The following is a 26,424-nucleotide window of genomic DNA, read 5'->3' as shown; positions in this document are numbered from 1 at the left end:
TTTTATTTTTAGCATTGTACATATTACAAAAGTAATATGTGCTCTTTTTAGTAAATTAGAACATACAGATTTTAAAAAATCATATGTGATAACAAAGGCTGACATTTTAGTGGAATCTTTCCTCGCTTTTAAATATGTTTATATACTTTGCACATTTGTATCCTGAGTTAGGTCACTTGGGGTCAGAGGTAGGAATCATTCTTACATTAATACTCAGATGTGGCTGGCTTTTGCTCCACCTGCTTAAAGAGGACATTACGCACTTTTGCAGTGTCCTTCAGTTATTACTAGGAGTCCCTAGAGGTGTCTGTCCTGTAGTTACAAACAAATCTTACCTTAAAGGTACTGCTACTGCTCTGTGAGATATCCACTTCTCTCCCATTGGGCATTGTAAACTCTGCTGAACACCAGCATTGGCTTTTTAGAGTCCTTGAATTGGCAAAGCAGGACTTATGTCCAAAAGTAGAAAGATGGGGAAAAGATAGACCAGGAAAATGACCAATGAAAAGAATGCCAAGTTAGTTATTTTTATAGCATATAAAATTGACCAACTAAAAAGCATTATTGGAGATAGATTATTACATAATAATAAAAGGTTAGTTTCACGAGGATTTAAACATTCTTTCTTCTACCACATTTCAGTTCTAACATGTCCTTTTTTTTCTTCACATTTTAATATATATGAAGTCAGAAGGCATCTTATAGTTACAGTGAGATAAGTGGCAGAAACAATGTGATCATCACTGCTTGAATATTCACTCCAAAACTTGCAAAATGGAGTCAGAAGCATGGAAGAAAATCTGGAGAAAATAGTAGTGCACTCAATAAAAGTTGCACAGCTAAACTTGATGATACAGAAGAAAGTATTATATGGAGAAGGATGGATATCCTTGAGTCAGTTGAAAAGTGATTCAAACAAGTCAGACTGAGTATAGGAATTTTTAGGAATGTCTTAACCAATCTGTTTTTCTCCAGCTTTATTGAGGAATAACTTACACACAGTAAAGTTCACCCATTTTAAATGTATAGCTTAATGAGCTTTGACACTTATATGCACTCAGGTATCCACCACCACAATCAAGGTATAGAACATTTCCAACAACTAAAAATTCCTCGCGGCCCTTTTCAGTCAAGGCCTTCCTCCCTCCTCCAGTTCCAGGTGACCATCGATCTGCTTTCAGTCACTATGGTTTGCCTTTTCCAGAATTTAGTATTAGTGGAATCGTATAGTATATGGCCTTTTGTCTTTGATATATGTTTTCATTTGTCTTGGGTAATTACAAACTAAATTGCTGTGTTGTATGGTAACCATATATCTAACTTTATAAAACACTGCCAAATTGTTTTTTATATGGTATGGAGTGTGGATCAAGGTTAACTTTTTCTCATGGATTTATAATTGTTCTAGCAATATTTGTTTAAAAGCCTATTCTCTGGCTCCATTGAATGCCTTTGCACCTTTATTAAAATGTGTGGGTCTACTTCTAGACCCTCTTCTCTTCCATTGACCCACATGTCTACATTTTTTGTCAGTACTACACTGTCTTCATTACTGTACTTTTAAAATTAGGTATTGTGAGTCCTCCAACATTGCTCTTCTTTCTGAAAATTGTTTTATCTAGCCTAGTTCCTTTGTCATTCCACATAAATTTTAGAATCAGCTTGTTGATTTCCGCAAAAATCTTGCTGGGATGTTGAATGGCGGGAGCTGACATCTTCACAATATTGAGTCTCCTAAACCAGGAACATGGAATATCTTTCCATTTATTTGCTCTTCTTTGAAATCTTTCATCAATGCTTTGCAGTTTTCAGCATATAGATTTTGCAGATATTTTGGTCGATTTTTACCTAAGTGCTTCATGTTCTTTTGGTCCTATTGTAAATAGTGCTGCATTTTAAAATTTAACTTCCAGTTGTTCATTGCTAGTATATAGAATTACAATTAGTTTTTGTATATTGACCTTGTATCTTACAACTTTGCCAAACTCAGTAAGTAGCTCCATAGATTTTCGGGGGTAGATTTTTCAGAATTTTCGAAATAGACAATCATGTCATTTGTGAATAGAAACAGTTTTACTTCCTCTTTTCCAAGATTGCTTGATTGATTAACTTACCTTATTGCACAGGATAGAACCATCATTCATAATGTCCGGTATGATTATGAATAGGAGTAGTGAGAGTAGAAATTCCTGTTTTGTTCCTCATATGAGGGAACAGCATTTGGTTTTTTATCATTAAATATGAAGTTAGATATAGTTTTTTTTGAGATGCTTTTTATCAGGGTGAAGAGGTTTCCTTCTACTCCCAGTTTGATGAGAATACAATTTTTAGTCTTACTTTTTTCTTTAAAAAACACCACATGGTAGGCATTATTATTGATAGGAATTTTAGAGAAATTATTTATTTAGACCTACATGCACATTTACCATTTTATTTGATTACCATTCTTCTGGCCTCTCAAAATGTTCCTCTGGTATTATTTTCTTTCTTCCTGAATTACATCATTTTGAAGTTCCTTTAGTATGAGTATGTGGGTGGTAACTCTCTTAGGTTTTATTTATCTGAAGATATCTTTATTTCTCCCTCTCTCTTGCAATATAATATTAGAGACTGAGTACACAGATCTACACTGAAATTATTTTCTTTGATCACTTTGAGGGTATAATAAAACCCCCTCATAATAAGATTCATGAAGATGGAAAATTTCAATTGTGTAAAAAGAAGGGTGGGCTTATTGCGAAAATTAAAGAAATGAGTCATCTGAGTCTGTCTAGCTGATTGGCTAGAAGTTCTAGTGGTCTGGCTCTATAATTAAAATCTTTGCTCATCCTGGTTGTGGTTTAGCACCACTTGGTGGTGGCTGTCTGCTTCAAAATAAACATCAGTGGTGCCAATTCTGGATCCTGTCTCACTGGCTGGAACTTCCAGGTCAGTGGCAGCATTAATAGTAACCTCCTGTTTAGCTGGGGCCCATTTAGTCAGTCTAATCAAAGGAGATTTAGCTAGAAGAATAATGGCAATAGAGGGCCCCTGCCTCCCTGTTTCCTGGGATAGTGTGCTTACTTTTTTCTCACCCAGCCTTACCCTTTCCTCCATATCCTGTACCCCACTCACATTCCTATCCCAGAAGATAAAAGTTTATCCCAACCAATTTGGGGCTAGGCAAAAGGCAGCCAATCATTAATGATTAATTGGTGATTAATCACCAATCATATTTGACCCAAATTCTCATTTATAATGGGGCTTATTATCCTAGGATTTCAGTCATTATTTTAGTGTCTTCTAGCTTCCAGTACTGCTATTAAAACATCTGCTTTCAGTCTAATTGCTTCTTTCTAGGTTGTCTGTCTTTTTTCTCTTTGGCTGCTTTAAAGATCTTTTCTTTTTCTTTGGTGTTTTGGATTTTATGACAGGCAAATAGATTTTAAAATTTATCCTCTTTGTGACACTCTGTGCTTCTTGAATCTGTGCATTCATTTCTTTCCTAAATCCTAGAAGATTCTAAGTAATTAACTTTTGTAATATTGCTTCTCAATTCTGAAAATCTGTCCTTGGAATCTGCTTATTTATATGTCAGACCTTCTCAGTCTAACTTCTGCAATTGTTTAACATTTCTTTTGTATTTCCCATGTCCTTATCATTCTCTGTTCATTCTGGATAATTTTCTTAGATATTTTATGCTTTGCAAATCATCTGTGTCTAATCTGCAATTCAACCCATCCACTGAGTGTTTTCATTTCAACAAATGTGTATTTGATGTCTGAAAGCTTAATTTGAATATTTGTCACATTTGCTTGGTCATTCCTGATAGTCTCTTGTTGCTTGCTCATCATTATGATTCTATCCCTTATTTCTTTAAATATTTTCTAAATAGATATTCTACATTTCACAGCTGATACAATTTTAATATCTCTCTTGGAGTTCTAAATATTTATTATTTCTTCCCATTTTTCACTAATGGTGATTTGTTTCCTTTATGTTTGGTGGGTTTTTTGTTTTGTTTTGTTTTTTGCGGTACGCGGGCCTCTCACTGTTGTGGCCTCTCCCGCTGCGGAGCACAGGCTCCAGACGCGCAGGCTCAGCGGCCATGGCTCACGGGCCCAGCCGCTCCGCGGCACGTGGGGTCCTCCTGGATCGGGGCACGAACCCGTGTTCCCTGCATCGGCAGGCAGACTCTCAACCACTGCGCCACCAGGGAAGCCCTGCTTGGTGGTTTTTGATGGTGAACTCACATTTTCTTGATCTTAATCCCGGAATCTGGTGGGCTTAATTAGAGATCTTTTTCTCTGAAGAGGATTTGTGTTTGATTCTGCTGGTAGCCTGGGGGCACTACCAGTCTGGAAGTATTTTAGCCTTTTTCATTTCGTTTAGTAGCTTAGAGCAAGGGTCTCAAGTTCAGCTCCTTCATATTACTGTTGACTTAAACACAGACTGAGCACAGTTCTTTTATGGGCATTTTCTCAGATTAGTTCTTTATTTTTAATTGCCTATTCCCAGAATCAGTTTTGTTTATTTGAGGGAGCAAAGAGCTGGAGGGGGAGATGTCAGCAGGATACATAGAAATTTTCTCTGCGTCCTTCAAGTTTTCAGCAATGCATATATATTTGTCCATTTGATGGTTTGTTTTAATAGAATCTGGTTGATTTGCAGTACAAGGATGCCCCAGATGATTTAGCTTACAATTCTTTTGGAGAAGTCTCTTTCAGCTTATTTTTTTTAAAAAAATAGACTTTATTTTTTAGAACAGAAGTAGATGTACAGAAAAATTGAGAATAGAGTACAGAGTTCCCATATATCCTGCACCCAATTTCCCTTATTATTAACATCTTACATTAGTATAGTACATTTGTTAGAATTAATGAACCATTATTGATACACTGTCATTAACTAAGTCCATAGTTTATTCATATTTCTTTGGTTTTTAAACCTAATGTCTTTTTCCGCTCCTGGATTCAGTCCAGGATACGACTTTACATTAACTTGTCGTGTTTCCTTAGGCTCCTCTTGGTTGTGACAGTTTCTCAAACTTTCCTTGCCTTGCCTGACCTTGATAGTTTTCAGGAGTACTGATCAGGTATTTTGTAGGCTGCCCCTCTATTGGAAATTTTTTACTGTAGAAAAATATACATAACATAAAATTTACCATTGTAACTATTTTTAAGTTTACAATCTGGTGGCATTAAATATATTCATAACATTGTTCAATGATCACAATCGTCCATTTCCAGAACTTTTTGATCATCCCAAACAGAAACTCTGTACCCATTAAAAAAATAACACGTCAGTCCCCTCTCTCCCCATCTCCTGGTAACCTCTATTCTATTTTCTGTCTCTGAATTTGTCTACTCTAGATACCTCATATAAGTAGAATCATACAATATTTGTTCTCTTGTGTCTGGCTTATTTCACTTAGCATGTTTTCAAGTTTCATCCATCTTACAATGTGTATCCAAATTTCATTGTGTGTATATACTACATTTTGTTTTATCAATCTTGCTTATAAGTTCCAGAAGATTTTTGTTGATTCCTTGGGATTTCTCCATAGACACTCATGTCATCTACAAATGAAGGTATTTTATTTCTTCATTTCCAACCTGTATACCTTTTATTTCCTTTTCTTGCCTTATTATTAGCTAGGACTTTAGGTGTGAGAGTAAATAAGAGTGATGAGAGAGGATATCCTTGTCTTGTTCCTGATCTTTGGAGGAAAGCATTCAGTTTCTCACTATTAACTATGATGCTGGGTGTAGGTATTTTGTAGATGCTCTTTATCAAGTTGAGGAAGTTCCCCTCTATTGCTAGTTTGCTGAGAATTTTTACCAGGAATGTTGTTGGATTATCTCAAAAGCTTTTGCTGCATCAATTTGTATGCTTGTATGATTTTTCTTCTTTATCCTCTTTATGTACTAAATTATACTGAGTGATTTTAGAATGTTGAACTGTCCTTATTCACCTAGAATAAATCCCACTTGGTTGTGTTGTATAATTCTTTTTGTACATTATTGGATTCAATCTGCTAATATTTGTTAAAGACTTTTACATCTATGTTCATGAGAGATATCAGTCCATAGTTTTTCTTCTTATAATGTCCTTAACTGCTTTTGGTATTAGGGTAATGCTGGACTCATAGAATAAAGGAAATGTTCCATTTCCATTTTTTAGAAGAGATTGTGGAGAATTGGTATCATTTCATCCTTGAATGTTAGTTGAATTCATCAGTGAAACCATCTGGGCCTGGTGCTTTCTTTCCTGGAAAGTTATTGATTCAGTCCTTGATACTCAGATTATCTATTTCTCCTTGAGTGAATTTTGATAGTTTGCATCTTTCAAGGAATTGGTTCATTTCATCTAATTTATCAAATTTCTGGGTATACAGTTGCTGATAGTATTCCTTTATTTTCCTTTTAGTGTTCATGGGATAATTAAAGATGATCCCTATTCCATTTCTGATAATGGTATTGTATTGTTTATTTATACATTTTTCTGTATATTATTATTATTATTATTATTATTATTTTGCGGTACGCGGGCCTCTTGCTGTTGTGGCCTCTCCTGTTGAGGAGCACAGGCTCTAGATGCGCAGGCTCAGCGGCCATGGCTCACGGGCCCAGCCGCTCCATGACATGTGGGATCTTCCCAGACAGGAGCACGAACCCATGTCCCCTGCATCGGCAGGCGGACTCTCAACCACTGCGCCACCAGGGAAACCCTCTGTATATTATTATGTTTTTACGTCTTAAAAAAGGTTTCTGGCTGGGGAGGGACTCCTTGGCATAGCCAATTCTTGGAGATAGCAAAGGGCTCAGCCAGGTGTGTACCTTAAATATACCAACTGACTAATGCAGAGTCATACCTCCTCTATCTTGCCTGTACACCTCAGGAGGCAATATTCCTCTATTTTAATCATCCCAGGGCCAGATACCAAGCAAGTAGGATCAGACCCTAAAGCTTAAAGGGCTGCTGAAATGATTCAAACTAGCCAATCCTAAACTGTTCACTCTGCCTTACTTTTTCTATAGAGTAGTCTAGGTTTTCCCTTCACTCATGTTTTCTGCCTCCTAACTACTCTGAGTCTTTTCCATATATCTCTGCATGCCATGCTGTGCCTCCCAATTCTAGGACCTATGAGTATAATGAACTTTGTTTTCATGAGCCTCTTCTATACCTTCTCTTGTGGTTGCACCTGACTGACCTGACTGACCATCACATAAAAGAACAGAACAGGTAATTTCCTTTTTTTCTTGGTTAGTGTGGCTAGAGGTTTATTGATTTTATTGATCCTTTCAAAGAAACAGATTTTGGTTTCTGTGATTTTCTCTGTTGTTGTCCTGTTTTCAATTCCATTGATTTGTTCTAATTTTTATTATTTCTTTTCTTTTGCTCTCCTTAAGCTTAAATAGCTCTTCTTTCTCTCATTGCCCAAGGTGGAACCTTAGATTGTTGATTTTAGATTTACCTTCTTTTCTAATATATACATTTAATGCTAAAATCCTAAGTGATGCTTTCATTGTATCCTACAGGTTTTGATAAGTTGTATTTTCATTTTCATTGAGTTCAAAATACTTTTAAATTTCTCTTTAGACTTCTTTGACCCATGTATTATTTTTAAATGTGTATTTAATCTCCAAATATTTTGGGATTCTACAGCTATTTTTCTGTTATTTATTTCTAGTTTAATTCCATCATGGCCTCAGAGAAGATAGTTTATATAATTTCTGTTACAGGTTGAATTGTGGTCCCCCAAAAGACATGCTGAAGTCCTAACCCATCACATACACACACCCCCCCTTAACATGTGAATATGACCTTATTTGGAAATTGGGTCTTTAAAGATGTAATCAAGTTAGCATGAAGTCATTAGGGTGGGTCCTAATCCAGTATGACTGGAAGAAATGCGATGTGAAGACAAACACACATAGGGAGAATGCTGTGTGATTACAGAGGCAGAGAGTGGAATGATGCAGCTACAAGCCAAGGAATGCCAAGGAGTGACAGCCACCACCAGAAGCTAGGAAGATGCAAGGAAGGATTCTCCCCTACAGGTTTCAAAGGGGGCATGGCCCTGCCAACACCCTGATTTTGGACTTCCAGTCTCCAGACTGTGAAACAATAAATTTCTTTTGTTTTAAGCCACCCAGTTTGTGGTACTTTCTTACAGCAATTCTAGGGAACGAATATGATTTCTATACTTTTAAATTTATTAATGTGCATTTCGGGGCCCGGATAGTCTCTCTTGGTAAATGTTCTGTGTGACCTTGAGAAGGATGTGTATTCTGCTGTTGTTGGATGGAGTATTCTCTAAATGTCAATTAGATCAGATTGATAATGCTGTTTAGGGCAATTATATCCTTACTGATTTTCTGCCTGCCTGAACTATCAACTACTGAAAATGGGGTGTTGATGTTTCCCAATGTATTTGTGCATTTTTCTATATCTCTTTGCACTCCTATTAGTTTTTGCCTCGTGCATTTTGACACTCAACTTTTTGGTTCATACACATTAAGGACCGTTATATCTCCTTGGAGAGTTGACCTCTTTATCATTATGTAGTGCTCCTCCTTATCCCTGACAGTTTTTCTGGTTCTGAAATCACTTTGTTTGAAATTAATGTAGCTACTCCAGCTTTCTTTTGATTAGTGTTAGTATGGCATAACTTTTCCCATCTTTTGACTTTTTAATTTTAATAATTTATTTTTAATGTTTTAACAACTTGAGTGATGTATTTCACATATCCACCATTCACCCATATAAAGTGTACTATTAATTGGTTTTAGTATAGTCACAGAGTTGTGCAAGCATCAGCACAATCAATTTTAGAACATTTTTATTACCCCTCCCCCACCAAAAAAATCTTGCAACCCTTTAGTCAACCCCCCATCATCTGCCAGGGCTAGGCAACCACTGAACTACTTTCTGTCTCTATAGATTTGCCTATTCTGGACATTTCATATAATATGTGGTCCTATTAGAATGGAATCATATGATATGTTTTTTTGTGAATTGCTTCTTTCATATAGCATATTTTCAAGGTTCATCCATATTGTGGTATGAATCAGTACTTCATTCCTTTCTGGTGCTGAATAATATTCCATTGTACCAATATACTACTTTTTATTTACCTATTAATCAGTTTATTATCATTTGAGTCATTTCCACTTTTTGTCTTTCCTGCAGTAAACATTTGTGTACAACTTTTTGTGAGGGTATATGTTTTCATTTCTCTTGGGTATATAGCTAGGAGTGGGTTGCTGGATCATGTGGTAACTTTATGTGTGAACTTTTGAGAAACTGCCAGACTGTTTTCCACAGTGGCTGCACAATTTTGTATTCCTACCAACAGTGTTTGAAGATTTGAATTTCTCCACATTTTCTCCAACACTTGTTATTGTCCATCTTTTTTTATTATAGTTATCTTAGCTGGTGTGAAGTGGTATCTCATTATGATTTGAATTACACTTCCCTGAAGACTAGTGATTTTGAACACCTTTTCATGTCCTTTTTGGCTATATCTTTTTTGAAGGAATGCCTATGCAGGATACTTGCCCTTTTAAAAATAGCTCTTTTATATATTCTAGACAGGTCTCTTATTAAATAAAAGATTTGCAAAATTTACGTCCCTTTCTGTGGTTTGTCTTTTCACTTTATTTATGGTATCCTTTAAAATGAAATGTTTTTAATTTTGATGATGTCTAGTTTATTGATTTTTCTTTCTTTGCTTGTGTTTGTGGTGTCATTTCTAAGAAATCATCACCTAATTCATGAATATTTATACCTGTTTTCTTTAAAGAGCTTTATGGTTTTAGCTCTTGAGGTTAGGCCTTTGATCCATGCTGAGTTGATTTTTGTACATGGTGTGAGATAAGGGTCCAACTTCATTCGTTTACATGTTGACATCCACTTAACCCAGTACCACTTGTTGAAAAGACTATTCTTTTCCCCATTGAATGGTCTTGCTACCTTCGTTGAAGATCAGTTGACCTTAAATGTGAAGTTTATTTCTTGGATTCCCAAGTTAATTAAAAAAAAAACTGGAATTTTTGACTGCTTACTGTGTTCCGGGCACAATCCTAAGCACAAATGCACTTATCCCTCATAGTAACTCTGTGAGATGGGCACTATTCTTACCCCCACTTCACGGATGAAGTAGCGGAGATAATGATTTGCCCAAGCTAATAAGTGGCAGACCCAGGACATGAATTTAGACGACTGCCTTGAGAGCCTGAGCTTTTAACCATGCTATAAATAAATGTGCTAAGTCAGAACTTGGAATCCCACTAAATAGTTCATTTTAAACAAAACAGCTGGAGGTCAAATTGGCCACTTAGTTTGGAAAAACCACAACGGAGGAGGAGCTTTACTAGCTTGCTTCCTACTGAGTATTAGAAATGGACCTGTCTTCCTTGGTTGAAAGCCCTCCATTGCCAACTTAAGAATTTATAAATCAACGCACTACTTCGGCTTCTTCTGTTCTTGCAGCAGGACAGACGTTAGCCTTACCGGCGAGGAGCGGAAAGGCAACAGGGCCCACTCCCCAGTTCTCAGCCCCGCCGCAGCCTCGCGCTATTTTCTGCCAACAGTAGGGGCGTGGACAGAATCGCCCCCCGGGCTGGAGCCGCCCGTGTTGTCGTAACTCTCGCGGGAAGTTGCGTCGTTGCCTCGGTAACGGCGTCGCGGCCGCGAAAGATGGCGGGGCGAAGTTTTAAGGTTAGTTCAACTCTACACGGCTGGGTAGCAGCTAGGTTTCGGGCGGCCCTGCGGACACCGGAATTCATCTAACTTTGGGTCTGAAAGTGTCTCTTTTACAGAGACGGGGCGTTTCAGGGACTCCGCTTCCACCACGCGTTCAGCAACCTGCCACACCTCGTCGGGACCTCCTCGCCAAGGAGGAAGAATATAAGTAAGAAATTTGGCGGTTCAGCTTTTCCTTTTTTCTTTCACTTAAATGAGGCTGCTTACAAATACTTTTCCTGGTGACTGACTGGATCTTTGGGACCATTCACTGTCCAGCAGTTTATCATCCCGTTCGCTTGCCCTTCTTTTTAACTTGAGCTGCGGCCTCGTAGCTGTTGAAAGTGGGCGAAAATTTAACCCAAGTGAATAAACCTGTTCGTCAGCGAGATGATACCGCTAAAAGTAGTTTGGATAGCAGGAATTGCCACGAATAGTTCAGTTTCTACTTAAAGGAATTCTACTTAATTTCAAGTTCCTAGAGTTTACGTATGTAAATTTCTTTTAGGTTTGGTTTCTAAACTGAAAGCATGTTTCTCAGGGCATTTGGAATTACCGTTCTCATCCACATTTGGTGGTGTTGGGAGGATTTCTCTTCCTTATCTGCTGCCAGTGTAATTAGAGCTATCCTGACAACACGTGCTTTCATTCTTGGACCACTCCACTCTTCATCCCCCGGTTTTCATGCAGATGTCAGAGTCATCTTTTAATTTGATCTTGTCACTCCCTCGTCTAAAACTTTGCAGTGGTTTCCAGTTGCACTTCAAAAGCTCTGTCACACCTGGCTCCTACCTCTTGTATGATCTTGACATCTCTCCTTTTTGCCTACCAGAGTGGCCTTTCTTGACTATGATAAGTAGGCTCCCCATTACTCTTTTTTAATTGTGTGATTAAAGTTTCGTTGCAATTAGCATAACTTGTTACAGTAAATTCATTTGTTAGTTTACATTTTGTTCTGTTTCCTCCACTGGACTGTTAGTTCCACAAGGTCAGAGACCATGTCTTTTATTTGCCCTCGTATATACCCTTATCAAAAAAAAATATTTAAAAAATTCACCCTTTTAATTTAAAGTAATTTAATTTAAAACTTGGGAAACATTCTGGCAGTTCCTCAAATGGTTTAACATAGAGTTACCAAATAATCTGTACTTAAAATTAAAGCATGTTTAGAGTTAAAACTGAAGTGTCCTTTCTTTAGATAAACTAGACATGTGTCAACTTGCATGTAGAAACATAATGATCTTCCACTGCTTGATGAAATGGGCCTGTTATTCAAGTATGAATGTACTTAATCAGTGGATCTGTTGTTCATATACAGCTCTGAATCAGCTGTTTTCAACCCAAAACATTTGTTTTCTTTACCATGCACGAGACAGCACTAAATACATGCACTGATTAGGTTAATTCATTTGGTTATTTAAAGATCTATTTGCATCTGGCCCTTCATTAAGGATATGCTCCTGATCAAAGTCAGGCATCTGTAGTAACTATTCGATTTTAGCAAAAGTTTTGTGGTAAAGGCTCCCACTTGTTACTTGTTCTGTTATATGCACTCCGAGGTGTGCAAATCTGAGGCGTTTGAACAGAGTAGCTCCCAGGCACTGCTTGAAACTTGTGATCACTCAGCACTATGCGCAAGGATGAAATGTCTGGCCATCCTTATAGGCAAGACTATGAGTTCATAACAGAGTATTTTGCCACATGTTGTCTTGGTGGTAAGCATATGGGGATGTTGTTTTAATCAACTGAACACAGCACTTTCCAGGGATCCCAATGCAGAATCTTTTACAATCAGCTCCTGTCAAATAGTTGGAGGAAATAATCACTATATGAGACAGTAAACCAAGGAATATGCTGATCACTCAAGTCAATAGATATTCCAAGTCTTGTGCGTATATCATAAAACTAGAGAGCTAAACAATAAGATTACGTGACATCTGGTTTAATTGATCTTGATAACTGGAAGGGCAAGCCTTCCCCCAAACTTCTTGCCCATAAATAATAATTACATTGGATTTATAGATTAATTTGCAGAGAACTGACATCTTTATGCTGTTGAATCTGCCCTTCTACGAATGTGATATATCTCTATTTACATGTGGGTGTTTTGGGTATTCATTAATAATATTTTATCATATTACTACATAAGAGTCTTGCATGTACAATTTTTTCAAGGTACCTTATAGTTTTTTCTTGCTATAATGAATGGCTCTTTTTCTACTACATTTTCTAATTGGTTATAAGTATAGAAACATTACTGATTTTTGTATGTTGATCCTAGACCTATATTTATATAGATTGTCAGCTCTGCTGAACTCTCTTATTCTGCAGAGTCCGTTGAGTTTTTTATAAAGACAGTTATATCATATGCAAATTGTGATAGTTTTGTCCCTTTACAATTTCTTCTACATTCTTTTTCTTGATCTGGTTAGAACTTCCAGTGCAATATGAAATAGAAAAAGTAATGGTAAGCATTTTTATCTTAGTTACGATTTTCAGGAGCCCACTTTTAATAATTTATCACTACATTTGAGGTTTGCTGTAGCGTTTTGGTATTTTTTTTTTAATCAGGCTTAAGGACGCCATTTCCCTTAATTATTTTTTCATCAAGGATAGCTGATATGCAGTATTATACCCTTAATTTGTATTTTGAATGAATGTTAAATTTTAACAAAGCTTTTTCCCCCCAAATTTATTTAGGCAATGAAATTTTTTTCACCCCCTCATTTAATGTTTTAACATACTGAACTACAAAGGCAGATTTCTTGTTTTCTTTTAAAGTCCCTTGGATTAGATTGCTTTAATTTTATGGAGGTTTTTTTTCAGCTATAAAAAGAAATGAAATTGGTCTTGCACTTTTTTCTAGTTCTTTGCCTTTCTGATTTTGATGTGATTATTATCCTAGCCACATAAAATAAGTTGAATAGTTTTCCTTTTTTGTTTTAGTCTGTTCTTGGAAGCTTCTTGTAATCAGGGATCATCTGCCCTTTGATTAAAATTGTGAAACTGAGTCTAGTGTGGGTTTTTTTTTTTTTTGCCTGTGAATGCAGTTTCTTTAATAATTTTTGCTTCCAGAATAAATTTTGGTTATTTTCTAGTTTTCTGGAAAAGTGTCCACTTCATGTATGTTTTAAAATGTATTAACATACATTTATTCTAATTATTCTCTTACGTTTTAAGTTTTGACTGTATCTGTAACCTTATACACACCTTCTTTTGGGGACTTTTCTGTCAGTCTTGCTGGAAGGTGTATATGTTTTATTGGTCTTTTCACAGAATTAGCTTTTGGTTTTATTGCTAATCTATGTGATTAAATTTTTTTTTTGATTAGTCTTATCTCTATTATTTCTCTCTCTTCTAATGGTGGATTTATTTCTTCTTTTTTTTAGTTTCGTTTTTCTTATTTTTTCATACATACATTTAATTTCTGTATATTTCTCTCCAACCACAGCTTATCGGTATTTCAGTATCTGTTTTGATATATATATTTCTTTTGTGGTTATTTAGTTTTAAATATTTTATGATTTTTCATAGTGATTATTTTAGGAGTGTGTTTTTGTAGTTCCCAAGCATCCGTTTGTTTGCTTGTTTGTTTTATTTTTGTTATTTTATAATTTATTTTTAATTGTACTATGGTCAGAGAATGTATATAATATTGATTTTCAAAAATGTTTTGAAACTTAGTGGTGACCAGGTAATGTGTTGAATTTTTGTAAATATTCTGTGTGTTCTTTGATAGAAAGTGTATTCACTATTTGTTGACTCATATCTTAGATCAAGCTAGTTAATATTGCTGTCCATAACATCAGTATCATCACCATTTTTTTTCCTAGTACCTGTATTGGTTTCTGTTAGAGATGTACTGAAATCGGCTATAATTATGATTTAAAAATTTCTCCTTATAATTGTGTCCAGTTTTGTTTGGGGGCTATATTATTTGATTTATTTAAATCCTCTTGATGAATAATTCCTTTCATTATTATGTAGTGTCTGTTATATCTTTTCTCATTCCTTTATTCTCAAACTTTTTATGTCATTTAGCTTTATTAAGAGCATTTCTTTTATATTTTCTGGTAATTTCTGCCTTCTAATGAGTGAATTTATTTATATTATTTTGTTTATTAATTTGAAGTTGTTTGGGCCATCTAATTTTTTTTTTCTATTTATGCCTTTTCTTTGTTTTTTTTTCTGTCTTTTGTTGGTTGAATGAGTTTTCATTATGTCTTTATTTTTCCTTTACTGGTTTGGAAAGACCTTAGAATGTTTTAACTTGGTTTCCCTCATTTGTCAAGTTATATAATACTTATTTCCCCTTTGCTTTGAATACCTTACCTGTTATTTTCGTATTCTGTACTAATTTAGATTTATCATCATGTTTTCTCATTTCTTTGCATTTTTTTTCGAGGTTCAATTTCCTCTTTTCTGAAGCATAGACCATTCAGTACTTCTCTGTATGAAAATTGGAGTCTTAAATTCTCCAGTCTTACCCGAAAATTTTGTTACTTTGCACTTATTCTTCAAAGATAGTTTAGCTGAATATAGAACTTGAAATGGCTAGTCCCTGCCCCCCCACCTCCCAGTGGTCCATTAAAGATACCATTTCATTGTCCATTGGAATCTAGAGATATTGATAAGGCATCTACTGCCAGCATTTAAGATAGTCATGCTGGTAGACTATTTTTCTCTCTTCTTTTTAAATATTTGGTTTGTAGTTTAAAGAACATTCTCCTTGTCTTTGAAGTTCTGCAGTTTCACTATGATGTGTACAGGTGTGGATTTTTTTTCTTAATTCTGCTTGAGCTCCCTATATTCATTTCTGGAACATTCTCAGCATTATCTCTTTTTAAAAAAAGTATTGTCTTTTGTTTTATGTTTATTGCTATATTCTTCAAGTTTCAAATATTTGTCATTTTTCTTTTTGTTTTGTTGCAGTATACTTGATTTACAATATTATACCATTTTTGGGTATACAGCATAGTGATTCAAAACTTTTATAGATTATACTCCATTTAAAGTTATTATAAAATAATGGCTATATTTCCTGTGCTGTACAATATATCCTTGTATCTTATTTATTTTATACATAGTAGTTTGTATCTCTTAATCCTTTAACCCTATTGTACTCCTCCCCCCTTCCCTCTCTCCATTGGTAACCACTTGTTTGTTCTCTACATATATGGGTCTGTTTCTGTTTTGTTATATTCATTATTTGCTTCATTTTTTAGATTCCACACATAAGTGATAACAGAGTATTTGTCTTTCTCTGACTTATTTCATTAAGCATAATACCCTCCAGGTCCATTCATGTTGTTGTAAATGGCAAAATTTCATTCTTTTTTATAACTGAATAGTATTCCATGGTATGTATGCAGATATATATATATATATCACGTCTTCTTTATCCATTCATCTGTTGATGAACATGTAGGTTGCTTCCATATCTTGGCTATTATAAATAATGCTGCTATGAACATTGGGGTGCATATATCTCTTCAGAGTAGTGTTTTCATTTTCTTTGGCTATATATCCAGGAGTGGAATTACTGGGTCATATGGTAGTTATATCTTTAAGTTTTTGAGAAACTGCCATACTGTTTTCCACAGTGGCTGCACCAATTTACGTTCCCACCAACAGTGCACAAGGGTTCCCTTTTCTCCACATCCTTGCCAACATTTGTTATTTGTGGTCTTTTTGATGATAGCCATTCTGACAGGTGTGAGGTGATATCTTATTCTAGTTTTGCTTTGCATTTCTCTGATGATTAACAGTGTTGAGCATTTCATGTGCCAGTTGGCCATCTATATTCTTCTTTGGGAAAATGTCTATTCAGGTCTTCTGCCCATTTTTTAACCAGGTTATTTGTTTTTTTGATATTGACTAGTATGAGCTATTTATATAGTTTGGGCATTAAACCCTGGTTGGTCATATCATTTGCAAATATTTTCTCCCATTCAGTAGATTGTCTTTTCATTTTGTCAATGCTTTCTTATTTATTTATTTATTTATTTGCGGTACACGGGCCTCTCACTGTTGTGGCCTCTCCCGTTGCGGACCACAGGCTCCAGACGCGCAGGCTCAGTGGCCATGGCTCACGGGCCTAGCCGCTCCGCGGCATGTGGGATCTTCCCGGACCGGGGCACGAACCCGTGTCCCCTGCATCGGCACACAGACTCTCAACCACTGCGCCACCACGGAAGCCCTGTCAATGCTTTCTTTTCCTTTCCTTTACTTTCCTTTCCAATTTAATTAGGTCCTATTATTTATTTAGTTAGTTAGTTTCCTCTGCCTTAGGAGACAGATCCAAAAAATACTGCTGTGGTTTATGTCAGAGTGTTCTGCCTCTGTTTTCTTCTGGAGTTTTATGCTTTATGGTCTTACATTTAAGTCTTTAATCCATTTTGAGTTTATTTTTGAATATGGTGTGAAAAAAAGTTCTAACTTCATTCTTTTACATGTAGCAGTCCAGTCTTCCCAGCACCACTTATTGAAAGACTGTCTTTTCCTCATTTATATTTTTGCTTCCTTTGTCATAGATTAATTGCCCATATAAACGTGGGTTTGTTTCTGGGTTCACTATTCTGTTCCATTGATCTCTGTGTCTGCTTTTGTTCCAGTACCATACTGTTTTGGCTACTGTAGCTTTGTAGTATAATGATTATGGATCAATCGAAGAAAAATATATAACAATTGTAAATATATATGCACTCAACATAGGAGTATCTAAATACATAATGCAAATGACAACAGAAATGAAGGACAGTAACACAATAATAGTAGGGAACTTTAACACCCCACTTACATCAATGGACAGATCGTTCAGACAGAAAAATCAATGAGGAAACACTGGCCTTAAATGACACGTTAGACCAAACAGAACACATAGTATTCTATTCAAAGGCAGCAGAATACACATTCTTTTCAAGATCACATGCTAGCCCAAAAAACAAGTCTTAGTAAGTTTAAGTAAATTGAAATCATATCAAGCATCTTTTCCAATTACAGTACTATGAGATTAGAAATCACCTAGAAGAAAAAAACTGCAAAAAACACAAACATGTGGAGGCTAAAAAATATGCTACTAAACCAGTGGATCACTGCAGAAATCAAGGAGGAAATCAGAAAATAGCTGGAGACAAAAGAAAATGAAAACACAGCAATCCAAATTGTATGGGATACAGCAAAAGCAGTTTTGAGACAGAACTTTATAGCGATACAAGCCTGCCTCAGGAAACAAAACAAAATCTCAAATAAACAACCTAACCTTACACCTAAAGGAATTAGAAATAGAAGAACAAACAAAACCCAAAGTTAGTAGAAGGAAAGAAATAATCTGTTGATTGTCCCTCCTGGGCACTTGTTTCTTTTTTTTTTTTTACATCTTTATTGGAGTTTAATTGCTTTACAATGGTGTGTCAGTTTCTGCTTTATAACAAAGTGAATCAGTTATACATATGTTCCCATATCTCCTCCCTCTTGCGTCTCCCTCCCTCCCACCTTCCCTATCCCACCCATCCAGGTGGTCACAAAGCACCAAGCTGATCTCCCTGTGCTATGTGGCTGCTTCCCACTAGCTATCTATTTTACGTTTGGTAGCGTATATATGTCCATGCCACTCTCTCACTTTGTCACAGCTTACCGTTCCCCGTCCCCATATCCTCAAGTCCATTCTCTAGTAGGTCTGTGTCTTTATTCCCGTCTTACCCCTAGGTTGTTTATGACATTTTTTTTCTTAGGTTCCATATATATGTGTTAGCATACGGTATTTGTCATTCTCTTTCTGACTTACTTCACTCTGTATGACAGTAGGTGCATCCACCTCACTACAAATAACTCAATTTCGTTTCTTTTTATGGCTGAGTAATATTCCATTGTATATATGTGCCACACCTTCTTTATCCATCATCTGATGATGGACACTGAGGTTGTTTCCATCTCCAGGCTATTGAAAATAGAGCTGCAATGAACATTTTGGTACATGACTTTTTTTGAATTATGGTTTTCTCAGGGTATATGCCCAGTAGTGGGATTGCTGGGTCATATGGTAGTTCTATTTGTAGTTTTTTAAGGAACCTCCATACTGTTCTCCATAGTGGCTGTACCAATTCACATTCCCACCAGCAGTGCAAGAGTGTTCCCTTTTCTCCACACCCTCTCCAGCATTTATTGTTTCTAGATTTTTTGATGATGGCCATTCTGACCGTGTGAGATGATATCTCATTGTAGTTTTGATTTGCATTACTCTAATAATTAATGATGTTGAGCATTCGTTCATTTGTTTTCTGGCAATCTGTGTATTTTCTTTGGAGAAATGTCTATTTAGGTCTTCTGCCCATTTTTGGATTGGGTTGTTTGTTTTTTTTATTATTGAGCTGTATGAGCTGCTTGCAAATTTTAGAGATTAATCCTTTGTCACTTGCTTCATTTGCAAATATTTTCTCCCATTCTGAGGGTTGTCTTTTGGTCTTGTTTATGGTTTCCTTTGCTGTGCAAAAGCTTTGAAGTTTCATTAGGTCCCATTTGTTTATTTTTGTTTTTATTTCCATTTCTCTAGGAGGTGGGTCAAAAAGGATCTTGCTGTGATTTATGTCATAGAGTGTTCCACCTATGTTTTCCTCTAAGAGTTTGATAGTTTCTGGCCTTACATTTAGGTCTTTAATTCATTTTGAGCTTATTTTTGTGTATGGTGTTAGGGAGTGTTCTAATCTCATACTTTTACATGTAGGTGTGCAGTTTTCCCAGCACCACTTATTGAAGAGGCTGTCCTTTCTCCACTGTACATTCCTGCCTCCTTTATCAAAGATAAGGTGACCATATGTGCATGGGTTTATCTCTGGGCTTTCTATCCTGTTCCGTTGATCTATATTTCTGTTTTTGTGCCAGTACCATACTGTCTTGATTGCTGTAGTTTTGTAGTATAATCTGAAGTCAGGGAGCCTGATTTCTCCAGCTCCGTTTTTCGTTCTCAAGATTGCTTTGGCTACTCGGGGTCTTTTGTGTTTCCATACAAATTGTGAAATTTTTTGTTCTAGTTCTGTGAAAAATGCCACTGGTAGTTTGAAAGGGATTGCATTGAATCTGTAGATTGCTTTGGGTAGTAGAGTCATTTTCACAATGTTGATTCTTCCAATCCAAGAACATGGTATATCTCTCCATCTATTTGTATCATCTTTAGTTTCTTATATCAGTATAATTTTCTGCATACAGGTCTTTTGTCTCCTTAGGTAGGTTTATTCGTAGATATTTTATTCTTCTTGTTGCATTGGTAAACGGGAGTGTTTTCCTGATTTCACTGTCAGATTTTTCATCATTAGTGTATAGGAATGCCAGAGATTTCTGTGCATTAATTTTGTATCCTGCTACTTTACCAAATTCATTGATTAACTCTAATTGTTTTCTGGTAGCATCTTTACGATTCTCTATGTATAGTATCTTGTCATCTGCAAACACTGACAGCTTTACTTCTTCTTTTCCGATTTGGATTCCTTTTATTTCCTTTTCTTCTCTGATTGCTGTTGCTAAAACTTCCAAAATTATGTTGAATAAGAGTGGGGAGAGTGGGCAATCTTGTCTTGTTCCTGATCTTAGTGGAAATGCTTTCAGTTTTTCAGTATTGAGGACGATGTTGGCTGTGGGTTTGTCATATATGGCCTTTATTATGTTGAGGAAAGTTCCCTCTATGCCTACTTTCTGGAGGGTTTTTATCATAAATGGGTGTTGAATTTTGTCGAAAGCTTTCTCTGCATCTATTGAGATGATCATATGGTTTTTCCCCTTAAATTTGTCAATATGGTGTATCACGTTGATTGATTTGCATATATTGAAGAATCCTTGTATTCCTGGAATGAACCCCACTTGATCATGGTGTATGATCCTTTTAATGTGTTGTTGGATTCTGTTTGCTAGTATTTTGTTGAGGATTTTTGCATCAATGTTCATCAGTGATATTGGCCTGTAGTTTTCTTTCTTTGTGACATCCTTGTCTGGTTTTGGTATCAGGATGGTGGTGGCCTCATAGAATGAGTTTGGGAGTGTTCCTCCCTCTGCTATATTTTGGAAGAGTTTGAGAAGGATGGGTGTTAGCTCTTCTCTAAATGTTTGATAGAATTCACCTGTGAAGCCATCTGGTCCTGGGCTTTTGTTTGTTGGAAGATTTTTAATCACAGTTTCAATTTCAGTGCTTGTGATTGGTCTGTTCATATTTTCTATTTCTTCCTGATTCAGTCTTGGCAGGTTGTGCATTTCTAAGAATTTGTCCATTTCTTCCAGGTTGTCCATTTTATTGGCATAGAGTTGCTTGTAGTAATCTCTCATGATCTTTTGTATTTCTGCAGTGTCAGATGTTACTTCTCCTTTTTCATTTCTAATTCTATTGATTTGAGTCTTCTCCCTTTTTTTCTTGATGAGTCTGGCTAATGGTTTATCAATTTTGTTTATCTTCTCAAAGAACCAGCTTTTAGCTTTATTGATCTTTGCTATTGTTTTCTTCATTTCTTTTTCATTTATTTCTGATCTGATGTTTATGATTTCTTTCCTTCTGTTAACTTTGGGGTTTTTTTGTTCTTTCTCTAATTGCTTTAGCTGGAAGGTTAGGTTGTTTATTCGAGATGTTTCCTGTTTCTTAAGGTAGGATTGTATTGCTATAAACCTCCCTCTTAGAACTGCTTTTGCCGCATCCCATAGGTTTGGGTTGTCGTGTCTCCATTGTCATTTGTTTCTAGGTATTTTTTTATTTCCTCTTTGATTTCTTCAGTGATCACTTCGTTATTAAGTAGTGTATTGTTTAGCCTCCACGTGTTTGTATTTTTTACAGATCTTTTCCTGTTTTTGATATCTAGTCTCATCGCATTGTGCACGGAAAAGATACTTGATACAATTTCAATTTTCCTAAATTTACCAAGGCTTTATTTGTGACCCAAGATGTGATTTATCCTGGGGAATGTTCCATGAGCACTTGAGAAAAATGTGTATTCTGTTGTTTTTGGAAGGAATGTCCTATAAATATCAATTAAGTCCATCTTGTTTAATGTATCATTTAAAGCTTGTGTTTCCTTATTTATTTTCGTTTTGGATGATCTGTCCATTGGTGAAAGTGGGGTGTTAAAGTCCCCTACTATGAATGTGTTACTGTCGATTTCCCCTTTTATGGCAGTTAGTATTTGCCTTATGTACTGAGGTGTTTCTATGTTGGGTGCATAAATATTTACAATTGTTATATCTTCTTCTTGGATCGATCCCTTGATCATTATGTAGTCTCCTTCTTTGTCTCTTGTAATAGTCTTTATTTTAAAGTCTGTTTTGTCTGATACGAGAATTGCTACTCCAGCTTTCTTTTGATTTCCATTTGCATGGAATATCTTTTTCCATTCCCTCACTTTCATTCTGTATGTGTCCCTAGGTCTGAAGTGTGTCTCTTGTAGACAGCGTATATATAGGTCTTGTTTTTGTATCCATTCAGCCAGTCTGTGTCTTTTGGTGGGAGCATTTAATCCATTTACATTTAAGGTAATTATCGATATGTATGTTCCTATTCCCATTTCCTTAATTGTTTTGGGTTTGTTATTGTAGGTCTTTTCCTTCTCTTGTGTTTCTTGCCTAGAGAAGTTCCTTTAGCATTTGTTGTAAAGCTGGTTTGGTGCTGCTGAACTCTCTCAGCTTTTGCTTGCCTGTAAAGGTTTTAATTTCTCCATCAAATCTGAATGAGATCCTTGCTGGGTAGAGTAATCTTGGTTGTAGGTTTTTCTCCTTCATCACTTTAAATATGTCCTGCCAGTCCCTTCTGCCTTGCAGAGTTTCTGCTGAAAGATCAGTTGTTAACCTTATGGGGATTCCCTTGTGTGTTATTTGTTGTTTTTCCCTTGCTGCTTTTAATATGTTGTCTTTGTATTTAATTTTTGACAGCTTGATTAATATGTGTCTTGGCATGTTTCTCCTTGGATTTATCCTGTATGGGACTGTCTGTGCTTCCTGGACTTGATTACCTATTTCCCTTCCCATATTAGGGAAGTTTTCAACTATAATCTCTTCAAATATTTTCTCAGTCCCTTTCTTTTTCTCTTCTTCTTCTGGAACCTCTATACTTCGAATGTTGGTGCGTTTAATGTTGTCCCAGAGGTCTCTGAGACTGTCCTCAGTTCTTTTCATTCTTTTTTCTTTATTCTTCTCTGCAGTAGTTATTTCCACTATTTTATCTTCCAAGTCACTTATCCGTTCTTCTGCCTCAGTTATTCTGCTATTGATCCCATCTAGAGTATTTTTACTTTCATTTATTGTGTTGTTTATCGTTGCTTGTTTCATCTTTAGTTCTTTTAGGTCCTTGTTAAATGTTTCTTGAATTTATTCTATTTCCAAGATTTTGGATCATCTTTACTATCATTATTCTGAATTCTTTTTCAGGTAGACTGCCTATTTCCTGTTCATTTGTTAGGTCTGATGGGTTTTTATCTTGCTCCTTCATCTGCTGTGTGTTTTTCTGTCTTCTCATTTAGCTTATCTTACTGTGTTTGGGGTCTCCTTTTTGCAGGCTGCAGGTTTGTATTTCCCATTGTTTTTGGTGTCTGTCCCCAGTGGCTAAAGTTGGTTCAGTGGGTTGTGTAGGCTTCCTGGTGGAGGGGACTGGTGCCTGTGTTCTGGTGGATGATGCTGGATCTTGTCTTTCTGGTGGGCAGGTCCATGTCTGGTGGTGTGTTTTGGGGTGTCTGTGGACTTATTATGATTTTAGGCAGCCTCTCTGCTAATGGGTGGGGTTGTGTTCCTGTCTTGCTAGTTGTTTGGTATAGGGTGTTCAGCACTGTAGCTTGCTGGTCGTTGAGTGAAGCTGGGTGCTGGTGTTGAGGTGGAGGTCTCTGGGAGATTTTCGCCATTTGATATTGTGTGGAGCTGGGAGGTCTCTTGTGGGCCAGTGTCCTGAAGTTGTCTCTCCCACGTCAGAGACACAGCACTGACTCCTGGCTGCAGCACCAAGAGCATTTCATCCACACGGCTCAGAATAAAAGGGAGAAAAAGAAGGAAGGAAGGGATGGAGGGAGGGAAGGAAGGAAGGAAGGAAGGAAGGAAGGAAGGGGATAAAATAAAATAGTTATTAAAATAAAAAATAACTGTTAAGAAAAAAAATTTTTTTAAGAAAAACAAAAACAAAACGGACAGATAGAAGCTTAGGACAAATGGTGAAAGCAAAGCTATACAGACAAAATCTCACACAGAAGCATACACATACACGCTCACAAAAAGAGGAAAAGGGGAAAAAATAATAAATCTTGTTCTCAAATTCCAGCTCCTCAATTTGGTATGATTCGTTGTCTATTCACGTATTCCACAGATGCAGGGTACATCAAGTTGATTGTGGAGCCTTAATCCGCTGCTTCTGAGGCTGCTGGGAGAGATTTCCCTTTCTCCTCTTTGTTCGCACAGCTCCCAGGGCTCAGCTGTGGATTTGGCCCCGCCTCTGCGTGTAGTTCGCCGGAGGGCCTCTGTTCGCTCAGACAGGACGGGGGTTAAAGGAGCAGCTGCTTCGGGGGCTCTGGCTCACTCAGGACGGGGAGCAGGAGGGGTGCGGATGCTGGGCGAGCCTGCGGCGGCAGAGGCCGGCATGACGTTGCACCAGCCTGAGTCCCGCTGTGCGTTCTCCCGGGGAAGTTGTCCCTGGATCCCGGGACCCTGGCAGTGGCGGGCTGCACAGGCTCCCCGGAAGAGGGGTGTGGAGAGTAACCTGTGCTCGCACACAGGCTTCTTGGTGGCGGCAGCAGCAGCCTTAGCGTCTTCAAGCCCGTCTTTGGGGTCCGCGCTGTTAACCGCGGCTCGTGCCTGTCTCTGGAGCTCCTTTAAGCAGCGCTCTTAATCCCCTCTCCTCTCGTACCAGGAAACAAAGAGGCAAGAAAAAGTCTCTTGCCTCTTTGGCAGGTCCAGACTTTTCCCCAGACTCCCTCCCGGCTAGCCGTGGCGCACTAGCCCTTTCAGGCAGTGTTCACGCCGCCAACCCCTGCGCTCCAACCGAAGCCCGGGCCTCAGCTCCCAGCCCCGCCCGCCCCGGCGGGTGAGCAGACAAGCCTCTTGGGCTGGTGAGTGCTGGTCGGCACCGCTCCTCTGTGCGGGAATCTCTCTGCTTTACCCTCTGCACCCGTTGCTGTGCTCTCCTCCGCGGCTCCGAAGCTTCCCCCCTCCGCCACCCACAGTCTCCGCCCGGGGCTTCCTAGTGTGTGGAAACATTTTCTCCTTCACAGCTCCCTCCCACTGGTGCAGGTCCCGTCCCTATCCTTTGTCTGTTTATTTGCCCTACCCAGGTACGTGGGGGAGTTTCTTGCCTTTTGGGAGGTCTGAGGTCTTCTTCCAGCGTTCAGTAGGTGTTCTGTAGGAGTTGTTCCACGTGTAGATGTATTTCTGGTGTCTCTGTGGGGAGGAAGGTGATCGCCGCGTCTTACTCTTCCGCCATCTCTGCTCCCCCCCTCCCCCCGTCCAGGCACTTGTTTCTTAATGCAATTTGTTACTTTTGTGAGGACATCTTTAATGGGGTTTGCTTTCTGAGAGAGTTGCATGTGTTCTAGATGAGTAAATCCCTAAGTGTGGTTTTGCATTTAACTTTATTAGCTTATCAGAGTTTTCACTGGTTCTTATCCAATTTACTATATTAAAGTTTTGGCATAGTGTCCCTGTACCATCTGGGTAAGATGAACTTGGAGTACACTCCTGTGTGCTCTGATTACTCACAAGAGAATCTTTTCCACACACGGCTCTAGTTTCATTTCCATTCACCTAAGGTTATGGGTAGTGTTTCTGTGGTATGTGGTTCACAGGTGTAGCCCTTTGTGACTCTCTCATGTGCATCAGTTTCTAGCTGTTAAGCTGTTTTGGCTTCTGTTCCTGTTTACTGCTCTCATTTTTAGTTGCTGCTTTATTTTTAGTGCCAGGGTATTTTCCCTGCCTAAGTTTAAGTTTAGCAATATTTCGTTCATTGTATTTTATCCAGATTTCTATGGGTTTTGGAGCAGAAGAATAGCCTTTTGATTTATCTCAGCCTGCTATATTGACCAGAAACCTCTATTGGTTCTTGTTAAGGAAATGTGAAAAATCAGGTAAAGGCATCTTGAATACAACTTTAAGTCTTTATTAGATATTTTTATTTTGATTAACTTATCCTAAGATATAAAAATATTTCTTAAAACATCAGACTTTTTAAAGAAGGGGTGTGATACTGCTTTTTTCTTCCTGGGGGTGGGGGTCATCACTGGTTTGTGGTACTTCTGAATCACATATCTAAAAAAACAAGGTATCTCATTTAAAAAATTGCTCTGCATATTTTCTTCATAAAACTTCAGAAGAGCCTAGATAGTCTAGAAGTGTGATCTATGAATAGAATTTAAAAGTTACATGCTTTTGAAGTTGTTTATTATAATGTTAACCTTTAAAACTGAGAAGCGGACTTCAACTAACAGGGAGAACGGTTTAGTACATTATGTTAACTTCAACTCTAGAATATTTCATAGCCATTTAAGGCACTAATTATAAAAATTATATAGAGATAAATATATTCCATCTGTATTGTTATGGTAGAACAGTACAAAATTGTGTGTGTGCCTACATATGAAAATTAGAGGGAATTTTAAAAATGATTGGATGATAGTGGTAGGATGATGAGCAATTTTTTCTTTAAAAACGGTTTCCCGCAATGGCATTGCTATTCTTACAGTCTTAATGGGACTAAAT

At 37.3% G+C, this 26,424-nt stretch overlaps 1 protein-coding gene across 4 annotated transcripts in view; it reads left to right on the top strand.

Annotated features, from left to right (window-relative positions):
• TEX9 (testis expressed 9) overlaps positions 1-26,424 on the top strand; it is a 216,143-nt gene that overhangs the window by 122,386 nt on the left and 67,333 nt on the right. For 2 of the 4 annotated variants that reach the window (XM_069540484.1, XM_060005923.1), the window contains 2 exons: positions 10,477-10,704; positions 10,806-10,897. The exons of the other annotated variants lie outside the window; for them this stretch is intronic. In XM_069540484.1, coding sequence (XP_069396585.1) covers positions 10,684-10,704; positions 10,806-10,897 — 113 coding nt within the window. In that variant the 5' untranslated portion in view covers positions 10,477-10,683. The remainder of the gene's footprint in view (positions 1-10,476; positions 10,705-10,805; positions 10,898-26,424) is intronic. 4 annotated transcript variants of the gene reach the window in all.

This window comes from Delphinus delphis, chromosome 2, assembly GCF_949987515.2.
Source record: "Delphinus delphis chromosome 2, mDelDel1.2, whole genome shotgun sequence".
In the NCBI taxonomy this organism is placed as follows: domain Eukaryota; kingdom Metazoa; phylum Chordata; class Mammalia; order Artiodactyla; family Delphinidae; genus Delphinus; species Delphinus delphis.
This window is presented reverse-complemented; position numbering and strand designations above follow the sequence as displayed.